The sequence below is a fragment of the Ascaphus truei genome, unplaced genomic scaffold (assembly GCF_040206685.1).
Source record: "Ascaphus truei isolate aAscTru1 unplaced genomic scaffold, aAscTru1.hap1 HAP1_SCAFFOLD_449, whole genome shotgun sequence".
In the NCBI taxonomy this organism is placed as follows: Eukaryota; Metazoa; Chordata; class Amphibia; order Anura; family Ascaphidae; genus Ascaphus; species Ascaphus truei.
The window spans coordinates 228,989-246,984 of record NW_027456780.1 but is presented as its reverse complement, the minus strand read 5'-3'; the positions used below and the strand labels follow the sequence as shown (position 1 = coordinate 246,984).

The following is a 17,996-nucleotide window of genomic DNA, read 5'->3' as shown; positions in this document are numbered from 1 at the left end:
TATATATTATCTGTAACTGTTACATACGCCTATAATATATATTACCTGTAACTGTTACATACGCCTATAATATATATTACCTGTAACTGTTACATACGCCTATAATATATATTATCTGTTACTGTTACATGCGCCTATAATATATATTATCTGTAACTGTTACATACGCCTATAATATATATTATCTGTAACTGTTACATACGCCTATAATATATATTATCTGTAACTGTTACATACGCCTATAATATATATTACCTGTAACTGTTACACACGCCTATAATATATATTACCTGTAACTGTTACATACGCCTATAATATATATTACCTGTAACTGTTACATACGCCTGTAATATATATTACCTGTAACTGTTACATACGCCTATAATATATATTATCTGTAACTGTTACACACGCCTATAATATATATTATCTGTAACTGTTACATACGCCTATAATATATATTATCTGTAACTGTTACATACGCCCATAATATATATTACCTGTAACTGTTACATACGCCTATAATATATATTACCTGTAACTGTTACATGCGCCTATAATATATATTATCTGTAACTGTTACATACGCCTATAATATATATTACCTGTAACTGTTACATACGCCTATAATATATATTACCTGCAACTGTTACATACGCCTATAATATATATTACCTGTAACTGTTACATACGCCTATAATATATATTACCTGTAACTGTTACATACGCCTATTATATATATTACCTGTAACTGTTACATACGCCTATAATATATATTATCTGTAACTGTTACATGCGCCTATAATATATATTATCTGTAACTGTTACATACGCCTATAATATATATTACCTGTAACTGTTACATGCGCCTATAATATATATTATCTGTAACTGTTACATACGCCTATAATATATATTACCTGTAACTGTTACATACGCCTATAATATATATTACCTGTAACTGTTACATACGCCTATAATATATATTACCTGTAACTGTTACATACGCCTATAATATATATTACCGGTAACTGTTACATACGCCTATAATATATATTACCGGTAACTGTTACATACGCCTATAATATATATTACCGGTAACTGTTACATACGCCTATAATATATATTATCTGTAACTGTTACATACGCCTATAACATATATTATCTGTAACTGCTACATACGCCCATAATATATATTACCGGTAACTGTTACATACGCCTATAATATATATTACCGGTAACTGTTACATACGCCTATAATATATATTATCTGTAACTGTTACATACGCCTATAATATATATTACCTGTAACTGTGCATACGCCTATAATATATATTACCTGTAACTGTTACATACGCCTATAATATATATTATCTGTAACTGTTACATACGCCTATAATATATATTACCTGTAACTGTTACATGCGCCTATAATATATATTACCTGTAACTGTTACATGCGCCTATAATATATATTACCTGTAACTGTTACATGCGCCTATAATATATATTACCTGTAACTGTTACATGCGCCTATAATATATATTACCTGTAACTGTTACATGCGCCTATAATATATATTATTTGTAACTGTTACATGCGCCTATAATATATATTATCTGTAACTGTTACATACGCCTATAATATATATCACCTGTAACTGTTACATACTGTACGCCTATAATATATATTACCTGTAACTGTTACATACGCCTAATATATATTACCTGTAACTGTTACATACGCCTAATATATATTACCTGTAACTGTTACATACGCCTATAATATATATTACCTGTAACTGTTACATACGCCTATAATATATATTATCTGTAACTGTTACATACGCCTATACTATATATTACCTGTAACTGTTACATACGCCTATCATATATATTACCTGTAACTGTTACATGCGCCTATAATATATATTACCTGTAACTGTTACATACGCCTATAATATATATTACCTGTAACTGTTACATACGCCTCTAATATATATTATCTGTAACTGTTACATACGCCTATAATATATATTACCTGTAACTGTTACATACGCCTATAATATATATTATCTGTAACTGTTACATACGCCTATAATATATATTACCTGTAACTGTTACATACGCCTCTAATATATATTATCTGTAACTGTTACATACGCCTATAATATATATTACCTGTAACTGTTACATACGCCTCTAATATATATTATTTGTAACTGTTATATGCGCCTATAATATATATTACCTGTAACTGTTACATACGCCTATAATATATATTACCTGTAACTGTTACATACGCCTATAATATATATTATCTGTAACTGTTACATACGCCTATAATATATATTACCTGTAACTGTTACATACGCCTATAATATATTATCTGTAACTGTTACATACGCCTATAATATATATTATCTGTAACTGTTACATACGCCTATAATATATATTACCTGTAACTGTTACATACGCCTATAATATATATTACCTGTAACTGTTACATACGCCTATAATATATATTACCTGTAACTGTTACATACGCCTATAATATATATTATCTGTAACTGTTACATACGCCTATAATATATATTACCTGTAACTGTTACATACGCCTATAATATATATTACCTGTAACTGTTACATACGCCTATAATATATATTATCTGTAACTGTTACATACGCCTATAATATATATTATCTGTAACTGTTACATACGCCTATAATATATATTACCTGTAACTGTTACATACGCCTATAATATATATTACCTGTAACTCTTACATACGCCTATAATATATATTACCTGTAACTGTTACATACGCCTGTAATATATATTACCTGTAACTGTTACATACGCCTATAATATATATTACCTGTAACTGTTACATACTATAATATATATTATCTGTAACTGTTACATACTATAATATATATTATCTGTAACTGTTACATGCGCCTATAATATATATTACCTGTAACTGTTACATACGCCTATAATATATATTACCTGTAACTGTTACATACGCCTATAATATATATTATCTGTTACTGTTACATGCGCCTATAATATATATTATCTGTAACTGTTACATACGCCTATAATATATATTACCTGTAACTGTTACATACGCCTATAATATATATTACCTGTAACTGTTACATACGCCTATAATATATATTATCTGTTACTGTTACATGCGCCTATAATATATATTATCTGTAACTGTTACATACGCCTATAATATATATTATCTGTAACTGTTACATACGCCTATAATATATATTATCTGTAACTGTTACATACGCCTATAATATATATTACCTGTAACTGTTACACACGCCTATAATATATATTACCTGTAACTGTTACATACGCCTATAATATATATTACCTGTAACTGTTACATACGCCTGTAATATATATTACCTGTAACTGTTACATACGCCTATAATATATATTATCTGTAACTGTTACACACGCCTATAATATATATTATCTGTAACTGTTACATACGCCTATAATATATATTATCTGTAACTGTTACATACGCCCATAATATATATTACCTGTAACTGTTACATACGCCTATAATATATATTACCTGTAACTGTTACATGCGCCTATAATATATATTATCTGTAACTGTTACATACGCCTATAATATATATTACCTGTAACTGTTACATACGCCTATAATATATATTACCTGCAACTGTTACATACACCTATAATATATATTACCTGTAACTGTTACATACGCCTATAATATATATTACCTGTAACTGTTACATACGCCTATTATATATATTACCTGTAACTGTTACATACGCCTATAATATATATTATCTGTAACTGTTACATGCGCCTATAATATATATTATCTGTAACTGTTACATACGCCTATAATATATATTATCTGTAACTGTTACATACGCCTATAATATATATTACCTGTAACTGTTACATGCGCCTATAATATATATTATCTGTAACTGTTACATACGCCTATAATATATATTACCTGTAACTGTTACATACGCCTATAATATATATTACCTGTAACTGTTACATACGCCTATAATATATATTACCTGTAACTGTTACATACGCCTATAATATATATTACCGGTAACTGTTACATACGCCTATAATATATATTACCGGTAACTGTTACATACGCCTATAATATATATTACCGGTAACTGTTACATACGCCTATAATATATATTATCTGTAACTGTTACATACGCCTATAACATATATTATCTGTAACTGCTACATACGCCCATAATATATATTACCGGTAACTGTTACATACGCCTATAATATATATTACCGGTAACTGTTACATACGCCTATAATATATATTATCTGTAACTGTTACATACGCCTATAATATATATTACCTGTAACTGTGCATACGCCTATAATATATATTACCTGTAACTGTTACATACGCCTATAATATATATTATCTGTAACTGTTACATACGCCTATAATATATATTACCTGTAACTGTTACATGCGCCTATAATATATATTACCTGTAACTGTTACATGCGCCTATAATATATATTACCTGTAACTGTTACATGCGCCTATAATATATATTACCTGTAACTGTTACATGCGCCTATAATATATATTACCTGTAACTGTTACATGCGCCTATAATATATATTATTTGTAACTGTTACATGCGCCTATAATATATATTATCTGTAACTGTTACATACGCCTATAATATATATTATCTGTAAGTGTTACACACGCCTATAATATATATTATCTGTAACTGTTACATGCGCCTATAATATATATTACCTGTAACTGTTACATGCGCCTATAATATATATTATCTGTAACTGTTACATGCGCCCATAATATATATTATCTGTAACTGTTACATGCGCCTATAATATATATTACCTGTAACTGTTACATACTATAATATATATTATCTGTAACTGTTACATACTATAATATATATTACCTGTAACTGTTACATGCGCCTATAATATATATTACCTGTAACTGTTACATACGCCTATAATATATATTATCTGTAACTGTTATATACGCCTATAATATATATTACCTGTAACTGTTACATGCGCCTATAATATATATTACCTGTAACTGTTACATGCGCCTATAATATATATTACCTGTAACTGTTACATGCGCCTATAATATATATTACCTGTAACTGTTACATGCGCCTATAATATATATTACCTGTAACTGTTACATGCGCCTATAATATATATTACCTGTAACTGTTACATACGCCTATAATATATATTATCTGTAACTGTTATATACGCCTATAATATATATTATCTGTAACTGTTATATACGCCTATAATATATATTATCTGTAACTGTTATATACGCCTATAATATATATTACCTGTAACTGTTACATGCGCCTATAATATATATTACCTGTAACTGTTACATACGCCTATAATATATATTATCTGTAACTGTTATATACGCCTATAATATATATTACCTGTAACTGTTACATGCGCCTATAATATTTATTACCTGTAACTGTTACATGCGCCTATAATATATATTACCTGTAACTGTTACATGCGCCTATAATATATATTACCTGTAACTGTTACATGCGCCTATAATATATATTACCTGTAACTGTTACATGCGCCTATAATATATATTACCTGTAACTGTTACATACGCCTATAATATATATTACCTGTAACTGTTACATGCGCCTATAATATATATTACCTGTAACTGTTACATACGCATATAATATATATTACCTGTAACTGTTACATGCGCCTATAATATATATTATCTGTAACTGTTACATACGCCTATAATATATATTACCTGTAACTGTTACATACGCCTCTAATATATATTATTTGTAACTGTTATATGCGCCTATAATATATATTACCTGTAACTGTTACATACGCCTATAATATATATTACCTGTAACTGTTACATACGCCTATAATATATATTATCTGTAACTGTTACATACGCCTATAATATATATTACCTGTAACTGTTACATACGCCTATAATATATTATCTGTAACTGTTACATACGCCTATAATATATATTATCTGTAACTGTTACATACGCCTATAATATATATTACCTGTAACTGTTACATACGCCTATAATATATATTACCTGTAACTGTTACATACGCCTATAATATATATTACCTGTAACTGTTACATACGCCTATAATATATATTATCTGTAACTGTTACATACGCCTATAATATATATTACCTGTAACTGTTACATACGCCTATAATATATATTATCTGTAACTGTTACATACGCCTATAATATATATTATCTGTAACTGTTACATACGCCTATAATATATATTACCTGTAACTGTTACATACGCCTATAATATATATTACCTGTAACTCTTACATACGCCTATAATATATATTACCTGTAACTGTTACATACGCCTGTAATATATATTACCTGTAACTGTTACATACGCCTATAATATATATTACCTGTAACTGTTACATACTATAATATATATTATCTGTAACTGTTACATACTATAATATATATTATCTGTAACTGTTACATGCGCCTATAATATATATTACCTGTAACTGTTACATACGCCTATAATATATATTACCTGTAACTGTTACATACGCCTATAATATATATTATCTGTTACTGTTACATGCGCCTATAATATATATTATCTGTAACTGTTACATACGCCTATAATATATATTACCTGTAACTGTTACATACGCCTATAATATATATTACCTGTAACTGTTACATACGCCTATAATATATATTATCTGTTACTGTTACATGCGCCTATAATATATATTATCTGTAACTGTTACATACGCCTATAATATATATTATCTGTAACTGTTACATACGCCTATAATATATATTATCTGTAACTGTTACATACGCCTATAATATATATTACCTGTAACTGTTACACACGCCTATAATATATATTACCTGTAACTGTTACATACGCCTATAATATATATTACCTGTAACTGTTACATACGCCTGTAATATATATTACCTGTAACTGTTACATACGCCTATAATATATATTATCTGTAACTGTTACACACGCCTATAATATATATTATCTGTAACTGTTACATACGCCTATAATATATATTATCTGTAACTGTTACATACGCCCATAATATATATTACCTGTAACTGTTACATACGCCTATAATATATATTACCTGTAACTGTTACATGCGCCTATAATATATATTATCTGTAACTGTTACATACGCCTATAATATATATTACCTGTAACTGTTACATACGCCTATAATATATATTACCTGCAACTGTTACATACGCCTATAATATATATTACCTGTAACTGTTACATACGCCTATAATATATATTACCTGTAACTGTTACATACGCCTATTATATATATTACCTGTAACTGTTACATACGCCTATAATATATATTATCTGTAACTGTTACATGCGCCTATAATATATATTATCTGTAACTGTTACATACGCCTATAATATATATTACCTGTAACTGTTACATGCGCCTATAATATATATTATCTGTAACTGTTACATACGCCTATAATATATATTACCTGTAACTGTTACATACGCCTATAATATATATTACCTGTAACTGTTACATACGCCTATAATATATATTACCTGTAACTGTTACATACGCCTATAATATATATTACCGGTAACTGTTACATACGCCTATAATATATATTACCGGTAACTGTTACATACGCCTATAATATATATTACCGGTAACTGTTACATACGCCTATAATATATATTATCTGTAACTGTTACATACGCCTATAACATATATTATCTGTAACTGCTACATACGCCCATAATATATATTACCGGTAACTGTTACATACGCCTATAATATATATTACCGGTAACTGTTACATACGCCTATAATATATATTATCTGTAACTGTTACATACGCCTATAATATATATTACCTGTAACTGTGCATACGCCTATAATATATATTACCTGTAACTGTTACATACGCCTATAATATATATTATCTGTAACTGTTACATACGCCTATAATATATATTACCTGTAACTGTTACATGCGCCTATAATATATATTACCTGTAACTGTTACATGCGCCTATAATATATATTACCTGTAACTGTTACATGCGCCTATAATATATATTACCTGTAACTGTTACATGCGCCTATAATATATATTACCTGTAACTGTTACATGCGCCTATAATATATATTATTTGTAACTGTTACATGCGCCTATAATATATATTATCTGTAACTGTTACATACGCCTATAATATATATTATCTGTAAGTGTTACACACGCCTATAATATATATTATCTGTAACTGTTACATGCGCCTATAATATATATTACCTGTAACTGTTACATGCGCCTATAATATATATTATCTGTAACTGTTACATGCGCCCATAATATATATTATCTGTAACTGTTACATGCGCCTATAATATATATTACCTGTAACTGTTACATACTATAATATATATTATCTGTAACTGTTACATACTATAATATATATTACCTGTAACTGTTACATGCGCCTATAATATATATTACCTGTAACTGTTACATACGCCTATAATATATATTATCTGTAACTGTTATATACGCCTATAATATATATTACCTGTAACTGTTACATGCGCCTATAATATATATTACCTGTAACTGTTACATGCGCCTATAATATATATTACCTGTAACTGTTACATGCGCCTATAATATATATTACCTGTAACTGTTACATGCGCCTATAATATATATTACCTGTAACTGTTACATGCGCCTATAATATATATTACCTGTAACTGTTACATACGCCTATAATATATATTATCTGTAACTGTTATATACGCCTATAATATATATTATCTGTAACTGTTATATACGCCTATAATATATATTATCTGTAACTGTTATATACGCCTATAATATATATTACCTGTAACTGTTACATGCGCCTATAATATATATTACCTGTAACTGTTACATACGCCTATAATATATATTATCTGTAACTGTTATATACGCCTATAATATATATTACCTGTAACTGTTACATGCGCCTATAATATATATTACCTGTAACTGTTACATGCGCCTATAATATATATTACCTGTAACTGTTAGATGCGCCTATAATATATATTACCTGTAACTGTTACATGCGCCTATAATATATAATACCTGTAACTGTTACATGCGCCTATAATATATATTACCTGTAACTGTTACATACGCCTATAATATATATTACCTGTAACTGTTACATGCGCCTATAATATATATTACCTGTAACTGTTACATACGCCTATAATATATATTACCTGTAACTGTTACATGCGCCTATAATATATATTATCTGTAACTGTTACATACGCCTATAATATATATTACCTGTAACTGTTACATACGCCCATAATATATATTACCTGTAACTGTTACATACGCCTATAATATATATTACCTGTAACTGTAACATACGCCTATAATATATATTACCTGTAACTGTTACATGCGCCTATAATATATATTATCTGTAACTGTTACATACGCCTATAATATATATTACCTGTAACTGTTACATACGCCTATAATATATATTATCTGTAACTGTTACATACGCCTATAATATATATTACCTGTAACTGTTACATACGCCTATAATATATATTATCTGTAACTGTTACATGCGCCTATAATATATATTACCTGTAACTGTTACATACGCCTATAATATATATTATCTGTAACTGTTACATACGCCTATAATATATATTATCTGTAACTGTTACATACGCCTATAATATATATTATCTGTAACTGTTACATACGCCTATAATATATATTACCTGTAACTGTTACATGCGCCTATAATATATATTACCTGTAACTGTTACATACTCCCCCATGAAGAGTTCCCTCCCCCCTGCAGACATGGTGCTCCCCCCTCACCTTCCCCCCTGCAGACATGGTGCTCCCCCCTCACCTTCCCCCCTGCAGACACGGTGCTCCCCCCCTCACCTTCCCCCCTGCAGACACGGTGCTCCCCCCCTCACCTTCCCCCCTGCAGACACGCTGCTCCCCCCCTCACCTTCCCCCCTGCAGACACGCTGCTCCCCCCCCTCACCTTCCCCCCTGCAGACATGGTGCTCCCCCCTCACCTTCCCCCCTGCAGACATGGTGCGCCCCCCTCACCTTCCCCCCTGCAGACATGGTGCTCCCCCCCTCACCTTCCCCCTGCAGACACGGTGCTCCCCCTCACCTTCCCCCCTGCAGACATGGTGCCCCCCCCTCACCTTCCCCCCTGCAGACATGGTGCTCCCCCCCTCACCTTCCCCCCTGCAGACACGCTGCTCCCCCCCTCACCTTCCCCCCTGCAGACACGCTGCTCCCCCCCCTCACCTTCCCCCCTGCAGACATGGTGCTCCCCCCTCACCTTCCCCCCTGCAGACATGGTGCGCCCCCCTCACCTTCCCCCCTGCAGACATGGTGCTCCCCCCCTCACCTTCCCCCCTGCAGACATTGTGCTCCCCCCCTCACCTTCCCCCCTGCAGACATGCTGCTCCCCCCCCTCACCTTCCCCCCTGCAGACATGGTGCTCCCCCCTCACCTTCCCCCCTGCAGACATGGTGCTCCCCCCCCTCACCTTCCCCCCTGCAGACATGGTGCTCCCCCCCCTCACCTTCCCCCCTGCAGACATGGTGCTCCCCCCCTCACCTTCCCCCCTGCAGACATGGTGCTCACCCACTCACCTTCCCCCCTGCAGACACGCTGCTCCCCCCCTGCAGACATGGTGCTCCCCCCTCACCTTCCCCCCTGCAGACATGGTGCTCCCTCCTCACCTTCCCCCCTGCAGACATGGTGCTCCCCCCCCTCACCTTCCCCCTGCAGACATGGTGCTCCCCCCCTCACCTTCCCCCTGCAGACACGGTGCTCCCCCTCACCTTCCCCCCTGCAGACATGGTGCTCCCCCCCTCACCTTCCCCCCTGCAGACATGGTGCTCCCCCCCTCACCTTCCCCCCTGCAGACATGGTGCTCCCCCCCTCACCGTCCCCCCTGCAGACATGGTGCTCCCCCTCACCTTCCCCCCTGCAGACATGGTGCTCCCCCCTCACCTTCCCCCCTGCAGACACGGTGCTCCCCCGTCACCTTCCCCCCTGCAGACATGGTGCTCCCCCTCACCTTCCCCCCTGCAGACATGGTGCTCACCCACTCACCTTCCCCCCTGCAGACACGCTGCTCCCCCCCTGCACACATGGTGCTCCCCCCTCACCTTCCCCCCTGCAGACACGGTGCTCCCCCGTCACCTTCCCCCCTGCAGACATGGTGCTCCCCCTCACCTTCCCCCCTGCAGACATGGTGCTCACCCACTCACCTTCCCCCCTGCAGACACGCTGCTCCCCCCCTGCACACATGGTGCTCCCCCCTCACCTTCCCCTCTGCAGACATGGTGCTCCCCCCTCACCTTCCCCCCTGCAGACATGGTGCTCCCCCCTCACCTTCCCCCCTGCAGACACGGTGCTCCCCCACTCACCTTCCCCCCTGCAGACATGGTGCTCCCCCCCCTCACCTTCCCCCCTGCAGACATGGTGCTCCCCCCCTCACCTTCCCCCCTGCAGACATGGTGCTCCCCCCTCACCTTCCCCCCTGCAGACATGGTGCTCCCCCCTCACCTTCCCCCCTGCAGACATGGTGCTCCCTCTCACCTTCCCCCCTGCAGACATGGTGCTCCCCCCTCACCTTCCCCCCTGCAGACATGGTGCTCCCCCCTCACCTTCCCCCCTGCAGACACTGTGCTCCCCCCTCACCTTCCCCCCTGCAGACATGGTGCTCCCCCCCTCACCTTCCCCCCTGCAGACACTGTGCTCCCCCCTCACCTTCCCCCCTGCAGACATGGTGCTCCCCCCTCACCTTCCCCCCTGCAGACATGGTGCTCCCCCCTCACCTTCCCCCCTGCAGACATGGTGCTCCCCCCTCACCTTCCCCCCTGCAGACATGGTGCTCCCCCCTCCAGACATGGTGCTCCCCCCTCACCTTCCCCCCTGCAGACACTGTGCTCCCCCCTCACCTTCCCCCCTGCAGACACTGTGCTCCCCCCTCACCTTCCCCCCTGCAGACATGGTGCTCCCCCTCACCTTCCCCCCTGCAGACATGGTGCTCACCCACTCACCTTCCCCCCTGCAGACACGCTGCTCCCCCCCTGCACACATGGTGCTCCCCCCTCACCTTCCCCTCTGCAGACATGGTGCTCCCCCCTCACCTTCCCCCCTGCAGACATGGTGCTCCCCCCTCACCTTCCCCCCTGCAGACACGGTGCTCCCCCACTCACCTTCCCCCCTGCAGACATGGTGCTCCCCCCCCTCACCTTCCCCCCTGCAGACATGGTGCTCCCCCCCTCACCTTCCCCCCTGCAGACATGGTGCTCCCCCCTCACCTTCCCCCCTGCAGACATGGTGCTCCCCCCTCACCTTCCCCCCTGCAGACATGGTGCTCCCCCTCACCTTCCCCCCTGCAGACATGGTGCTCCCCCCTCACCTTCCCCCCTGCAGACATGGTGCTCCCCCCTCACCTTCCCCCCTGCAGACACTGTGCTCCCCCCTCACCTTCCCCCCTGCAGACATGGTGCTCCCCCCCTCACCTTCCCCCCTGCAGACACTGTGCTCCCCCCTCACCTTCCCCCCTGCAGACATGGTGCTCCCCCCTCACCTTCCCCCCTGCAGACATGGTGCTCCCCCCTCACCTTCCCCCCTGCAGACATGGTGCTCTCCCCCTCACCTTCCCCCCTGCAGACATGGTGCTCCCCCCCTCACCTTCCCCCCTGCAGACATGGTGCTCCCCCCTCACCTTCCCCCCTGCAGACATGGTGCTCCCCCCTCCAGACATGGTGCTCCCCCCTCACCTTCCCCCCTGCAGACACTGTGCTCCCCCCTCACCTTCCCCCCTGCAGACACTGTGCTCCCCCCTCACCTTCCCCCCTGCAGACATGGTGCTCCCCCTCACCTTCCCCCCTGCAGACATGGTGCTCCCCCCTCACCTTCCCCCCTGCAGACATGGTGCTCCCCCTCACCTTCCCCCCTGCAGACATGGTGCTCCCCCTGTGCTGCTGCAGATTAGGAGATCAGGGCTGTGTGAGTCCCCAGCACTGAGACATCATGGGAAACAGGAGGAGCCGCGCTGCATGCTGGGATTTGGAGTCCTGCTGCTCCAGGCAAGGCCCTGCTACTTGAAAAAAAGACTACAACTCCCAGAATCCCCCGCGGGTTCTGTGCATGGGTATGATTAATAGGAGCTGCCTCAGTGCATGCTGGGATTTGGAGTCTTTGTACAGATAAACATGTTATCCCAGTGTAATTATATACAGCCCCCAATATAACGCTGGGCCTGGGGAGGAGGCCGGGAGGCACAACTGTGCGTGTACAACGCAGGGCACGGGCTGTACAGATAGGGACACGGGGTGTAACCCCCCCCCCCAGCATGAGGGATAGGGGGTACAGTGTAAATGGGGGGATATAACACCCCCAGCATGAGGGATAGGGGGTACAGTGTAAATGGGGGGATATAACACCCCCCCCCCCCAGTATGAGGGATAGGGGGTACAGTGTAAATGGGGGGATATAACACTCCCCCCCCCAGCATGAGGGATAGGGGGTACAGTGTAAATGGGGGGATATAACACTCCCCCCCAGCATGAGGAATAGGGGGTACAGGGTAAATGGGGGGATATAACCCCCCCCCCCCAGCATGAGGGATAGGGGGTACAGTGTAAATGGGGGGATATAACCCCCCCCCCAGTATGAGGGATAGGGGGTACAGTGTAAATGGGGGGATATAACACCCCCCCAGCATGAGGAATAGGGGGTACAGTGTAAATGGGGGGATATAACCCCCCCCCCCCAGCATGAGGGATAGGGGGTACAGTGTAAATGGGGGGATATAACACCCCCCCCCCCCAGCATGAGGGATAGGGGGTACAGTGTAAATGGGGGGATATAACCCCCCCCCCCCCAGCATGAGGGATATGGGGTACATTGTAAATGGGGGGATATAACACCCCCCTTCCCCCACAGCATGAGGGATAGGGGGTACAGTGCAAATGGGGGGATATAACACCCCCCCCCCCCCCAGCATGAGGGATAGGGGGTACATTGTAAATGTGGGGATATAACACCACCACCCAACCCCCAACATGAGTGATAGGGGGTACAGTGTAAATGGGGGGATATAACACTCCCCCCCCCCCACCCCCAGCATGAGGGATAGGGGGTACAGTGTAAATGTGGGGATATAACCCCCCCCCCCCCCCAGCATGAGGGATAGGGGGTACAGTGTAAATGGGGGGATATAACACTCCCCCCCCCCAGCATGAGGGATAGGGGGTACAGTGTAAATGGGGGGATATAACCCCCCCCTCCAGCATGAGGGATAGGGGGTACAGTGTAAATGGGGGGATATAACCCCCCCCCCCCTCCAGCATGAGGGATAGGGGGTACAGTGTAAATGGGGGGATATAACACTCCCCCCCCAGCATGAGGGATAGGGGGTACAGTGTAAATGGGGGAATATAACACTCCACCCCCAGCATGAGGGATAGGGGGTACAGTGTAAATGGGGGGATATAACCCCCCCCCCAGCATGAGGGATAGGGGGTACAGTGTAAATGGGGGGATATAACACTCCCCTCCTCCCCAGCATGAGGGATAGGGGGTACAGTGTAAATGGGGGATATAACCCCCCCAGCATGAGGGATATGGGGTACAGTGTAAATGGGGGGATATAACCACCCCCCCCCCCAGTATGAGGGATAGGGGGTACAGTGTAAATGGGATATAACCCCCCCCCCCCCCAGCATGAGGGATAGGGGGTACAGTGTAAATGGGGGGATATAACCCCCCCAGTATGAGGGATAGGGGGTACAGTGTAAATGGGGGGATATAACCCCCCCCCCAGCATGAGGGATAGGGGGTACAGTGTAAATGGGGGGATATAACACCTCCCCCCCAGCATGAGGGATAGGGGGTACAGTGTAAATGGGGGAATATAACACTCCCCCCCCCAGCATGAGGGATAGGGGGTACAGTGTAAATGGGGGGATATAACACCCCCCCAGCATGAGGGATAGGGGGTACAGTGTAAATGGGAGGATATAACACCCCCCCAGCATGAGGGATAGGGGGTACAATGTAAATGGGGGGATATAACAACCCCCCCCCCAGCATGAGGGATAGGGGGTACAGTGTAAATGGGGGGGATATAACACTCCCCTCCCCCCAGCATGAGGGATAGGGGGTACAGTGTAAATGGGGGGATATAACACCCCCCCCCCAGCATGAGGGATAGGGGGTACAGTGTAAATGGGGGGATATAACCCACCCCCCAGCATGAGGGATAAGGGGTGCAGTGTAAATGGGGGGATATAACTGTAGAGTGAGAGGGGGATTGGCCCGGTATTAAAGGGGTTGCACCCCATATGGCCACCCCCTGACCTCACTAGGGAGGCAAGGGGTTAACTGGACTGCAGTCAAGTAATGTGTTTTTACCCTGCTTCAGCACCCAAATGTAACCCCTGTAACCATGTATTTTCCCCAATCCAGTGTCTGCACCAACACTCACACTGCGATCCGTTCGGGCGGAGAAGGGTTAATAGTTAGGAAGTGACTATAGCCCTTTGTTCTATTTTCCCGCCTTTGCAGGCTCCATTTTGCAGCTCCCCATAGGTCGCCATTGCAGCTCCATACAATCCTATGGCGAATCCGGCGATTTGGGCCCATTTCAGTAGAAGACCTGCAGGTGGCGCCTGAGAGGAGGAGCGGCGGTTCCCCATTGTAAGTCAATGGAGCCATTAATTTCAATTGGGATTCCTCGACGCCGACCTCCAGGAACGAGTTGGCAGCCATCCAAACCGCAGACCGCAGAAGCGGATACAATATCTAAAAAAGAGCTTTTGATCACACTAGGTCAAGTTCAAATACAATTGGCGTGAGAAACTTAGGTTCTAGGGCACCCAGGAATAAAATTATTTTTGCCCCTAGACCCTAGGAACCCCCACACTCGACCACCACCGGGTCTGAAAATAAAGAACCCCCATAAAGGGTCGTGCTCGCCACGAGGGTCGCGCCATTGACTCTAATGGCGGAGGGAAGAGCTGCGAGTCAAAGCGGCCAAGTCAGAATGAGCAGAAACCCAGAACCCAGAACTCCGGTTCTGTCCAACCTAGAGGGCTGAGATTCGGCCACCATGTAGTCCTAGTTCCGGCAGGATTGCATGGCAAATACCGAACCTCTCGGGGCAACAGAACGGAGTCCGGATAATTTCAAAGTTTGGGTTTCTGCCATTCACTTGCATGGTGGAAAAAAGCCTTGTGTTCCAAAAGGGTTTTTAAACTGTAATTTTGTATCTCAGGTCCGGTGGTTCACAGCGAGCTGAAACTTGGCCACCATGGAGAGTCCTCTCCGGCATGAGGGTCTGGCAAGTTTCAGCCCCCTCGGCCCAGCCGAACGGATTATTTTAATATATATTGATATTGAAAAATGTACTGTATTTCAAAGCGGGGATAAAAGCCCGCGAAGGTTTCTGACTCTGTTTAATGTAAATGCTCAGGGGTGACCCATTGTCTACAACAGACCCCCTGATCAAAGGCTCCGCCACTCTGGTTGTATACATTAGGGCGGAGAAACGCAGGGCTTGAGTGGTCTGTAAGTGCTATAATTCACACCTACAGACAAAGGATTTCCTGACCAAATGCAGGTCTGGTAGACATGGGGGGCATGATATATCAATGTTCCCACATTAGAGATTGGGTGCAGCTAATTGGCCTCCAATGACTGGCACTCAATGACAGTGTATAGGACTGGAATCCCATATAAACCAGTGTCAGTCCTATGTTCAGGGTCTTCGATTTGACCAACTAATTGATGCCCGATTGCTGTATGAATTGCCAATCCTGTACCTGATTACTTCATTACCCAACCCCTAAGTAAGTGTTATTTCTTGTCTGTTATTTGTACTATCTTGTGTGTTCACCGATCTAAGGAATAAATTCTCTTTATTATACCTAAGTCGTGTTCAATTCAACCGAGTTATTTGTGTATATTATATCGTATCACAAGTTACCGTGACAATAGGGAAGTCTGAAACTTTCCTGGGACAGAAATCTGACCCCCAAAGTAGCAGCTTCTATTAGCATTTATTTCCCGGCAATTTTACCCCCGGAACCTTTGTTCTTGAGCCGCGATTATAGTATGCGAGACGCAAACACAATGCAGAAGCTCTATCGGGCCGGCCGTAGTGCGCGCGACACAAACACAATGCAGCAGCTCTATCGGGCCGGCCGTAGTGTGCGCGACACAAACACAATGCAGCAGCTCTATCGGGCCGGCTGTAGTGTGCGACGCAAACAAAATGCAGCAGCTCTATCGGGCCGGCCGTAGTGTGCGACACAAACACAATGCAGCAGCTCTATCGGGCCAGCTGTAGTGCGCGCGACGCAAACACAATGCAGCAGCTCTATCGGGCCGGCCGTAGTGTGCGCGATGCAAACACAATGCAGCAGCTCTATCGGGCCGGCCGTAGTGTGTGCGACACAAACACAATGCTGCAGCTCTATCGGGCCGCCTGTAGTGTGTGCGACACAAACACAATGCAGCAGCTCTATCGGGCCGGCCGTAGTGTGACACACAAACACAATGCAGCAGCTCTATCGGCCGGCCGTAGTGTGCGACACAAACACAATGCAGCAGCTCTATCGGGCCGGCCGTAGTGTGACACACAAACACAATGCAGCAGCTCTATCGGGCCGGCCGTAGTGTGCGACACAAACACAATGCAGCAGCTCTATCGGGCCGGCTGTAGTGCGCGAGACGCAAACACAATGCAGCAGCTCTATCGGGCCG

General features: G+C 42.1%; 1 protein-coding gene across 2 annotated transcripts in view; it reads right to left on the bottom strand.

Moving 5' to 3' along the window:
* The window catches only part of LOC142484873 (uncharacterized), a 55,036-nt gene extending 41,764 nt beyond the window's left edge, over positions 1-13,272 (bottom strand). Inside the window, exon 1 of one of the 2 annotated variants that reach the window (XM_075584103.1) lies at positions 13,175-13,272. In XM_075584103.1, the coding sequence (XP_075440218.1) occupies positions 13,175-13,192 (18 nt within the window). In that variant the 5' untranslated portion in view covers positions 13,193-13,272. Of the gene's footprint in view, positions 1-11,256; positions 11,282-13,174 lie in introns of those variants that run through there. The other variant, XM_075584104.1, reaches the window with a different exon arrangement.
* Between the last annotated feature and the right edge of the window lie 4,724 nt (positions 13,273-17,996).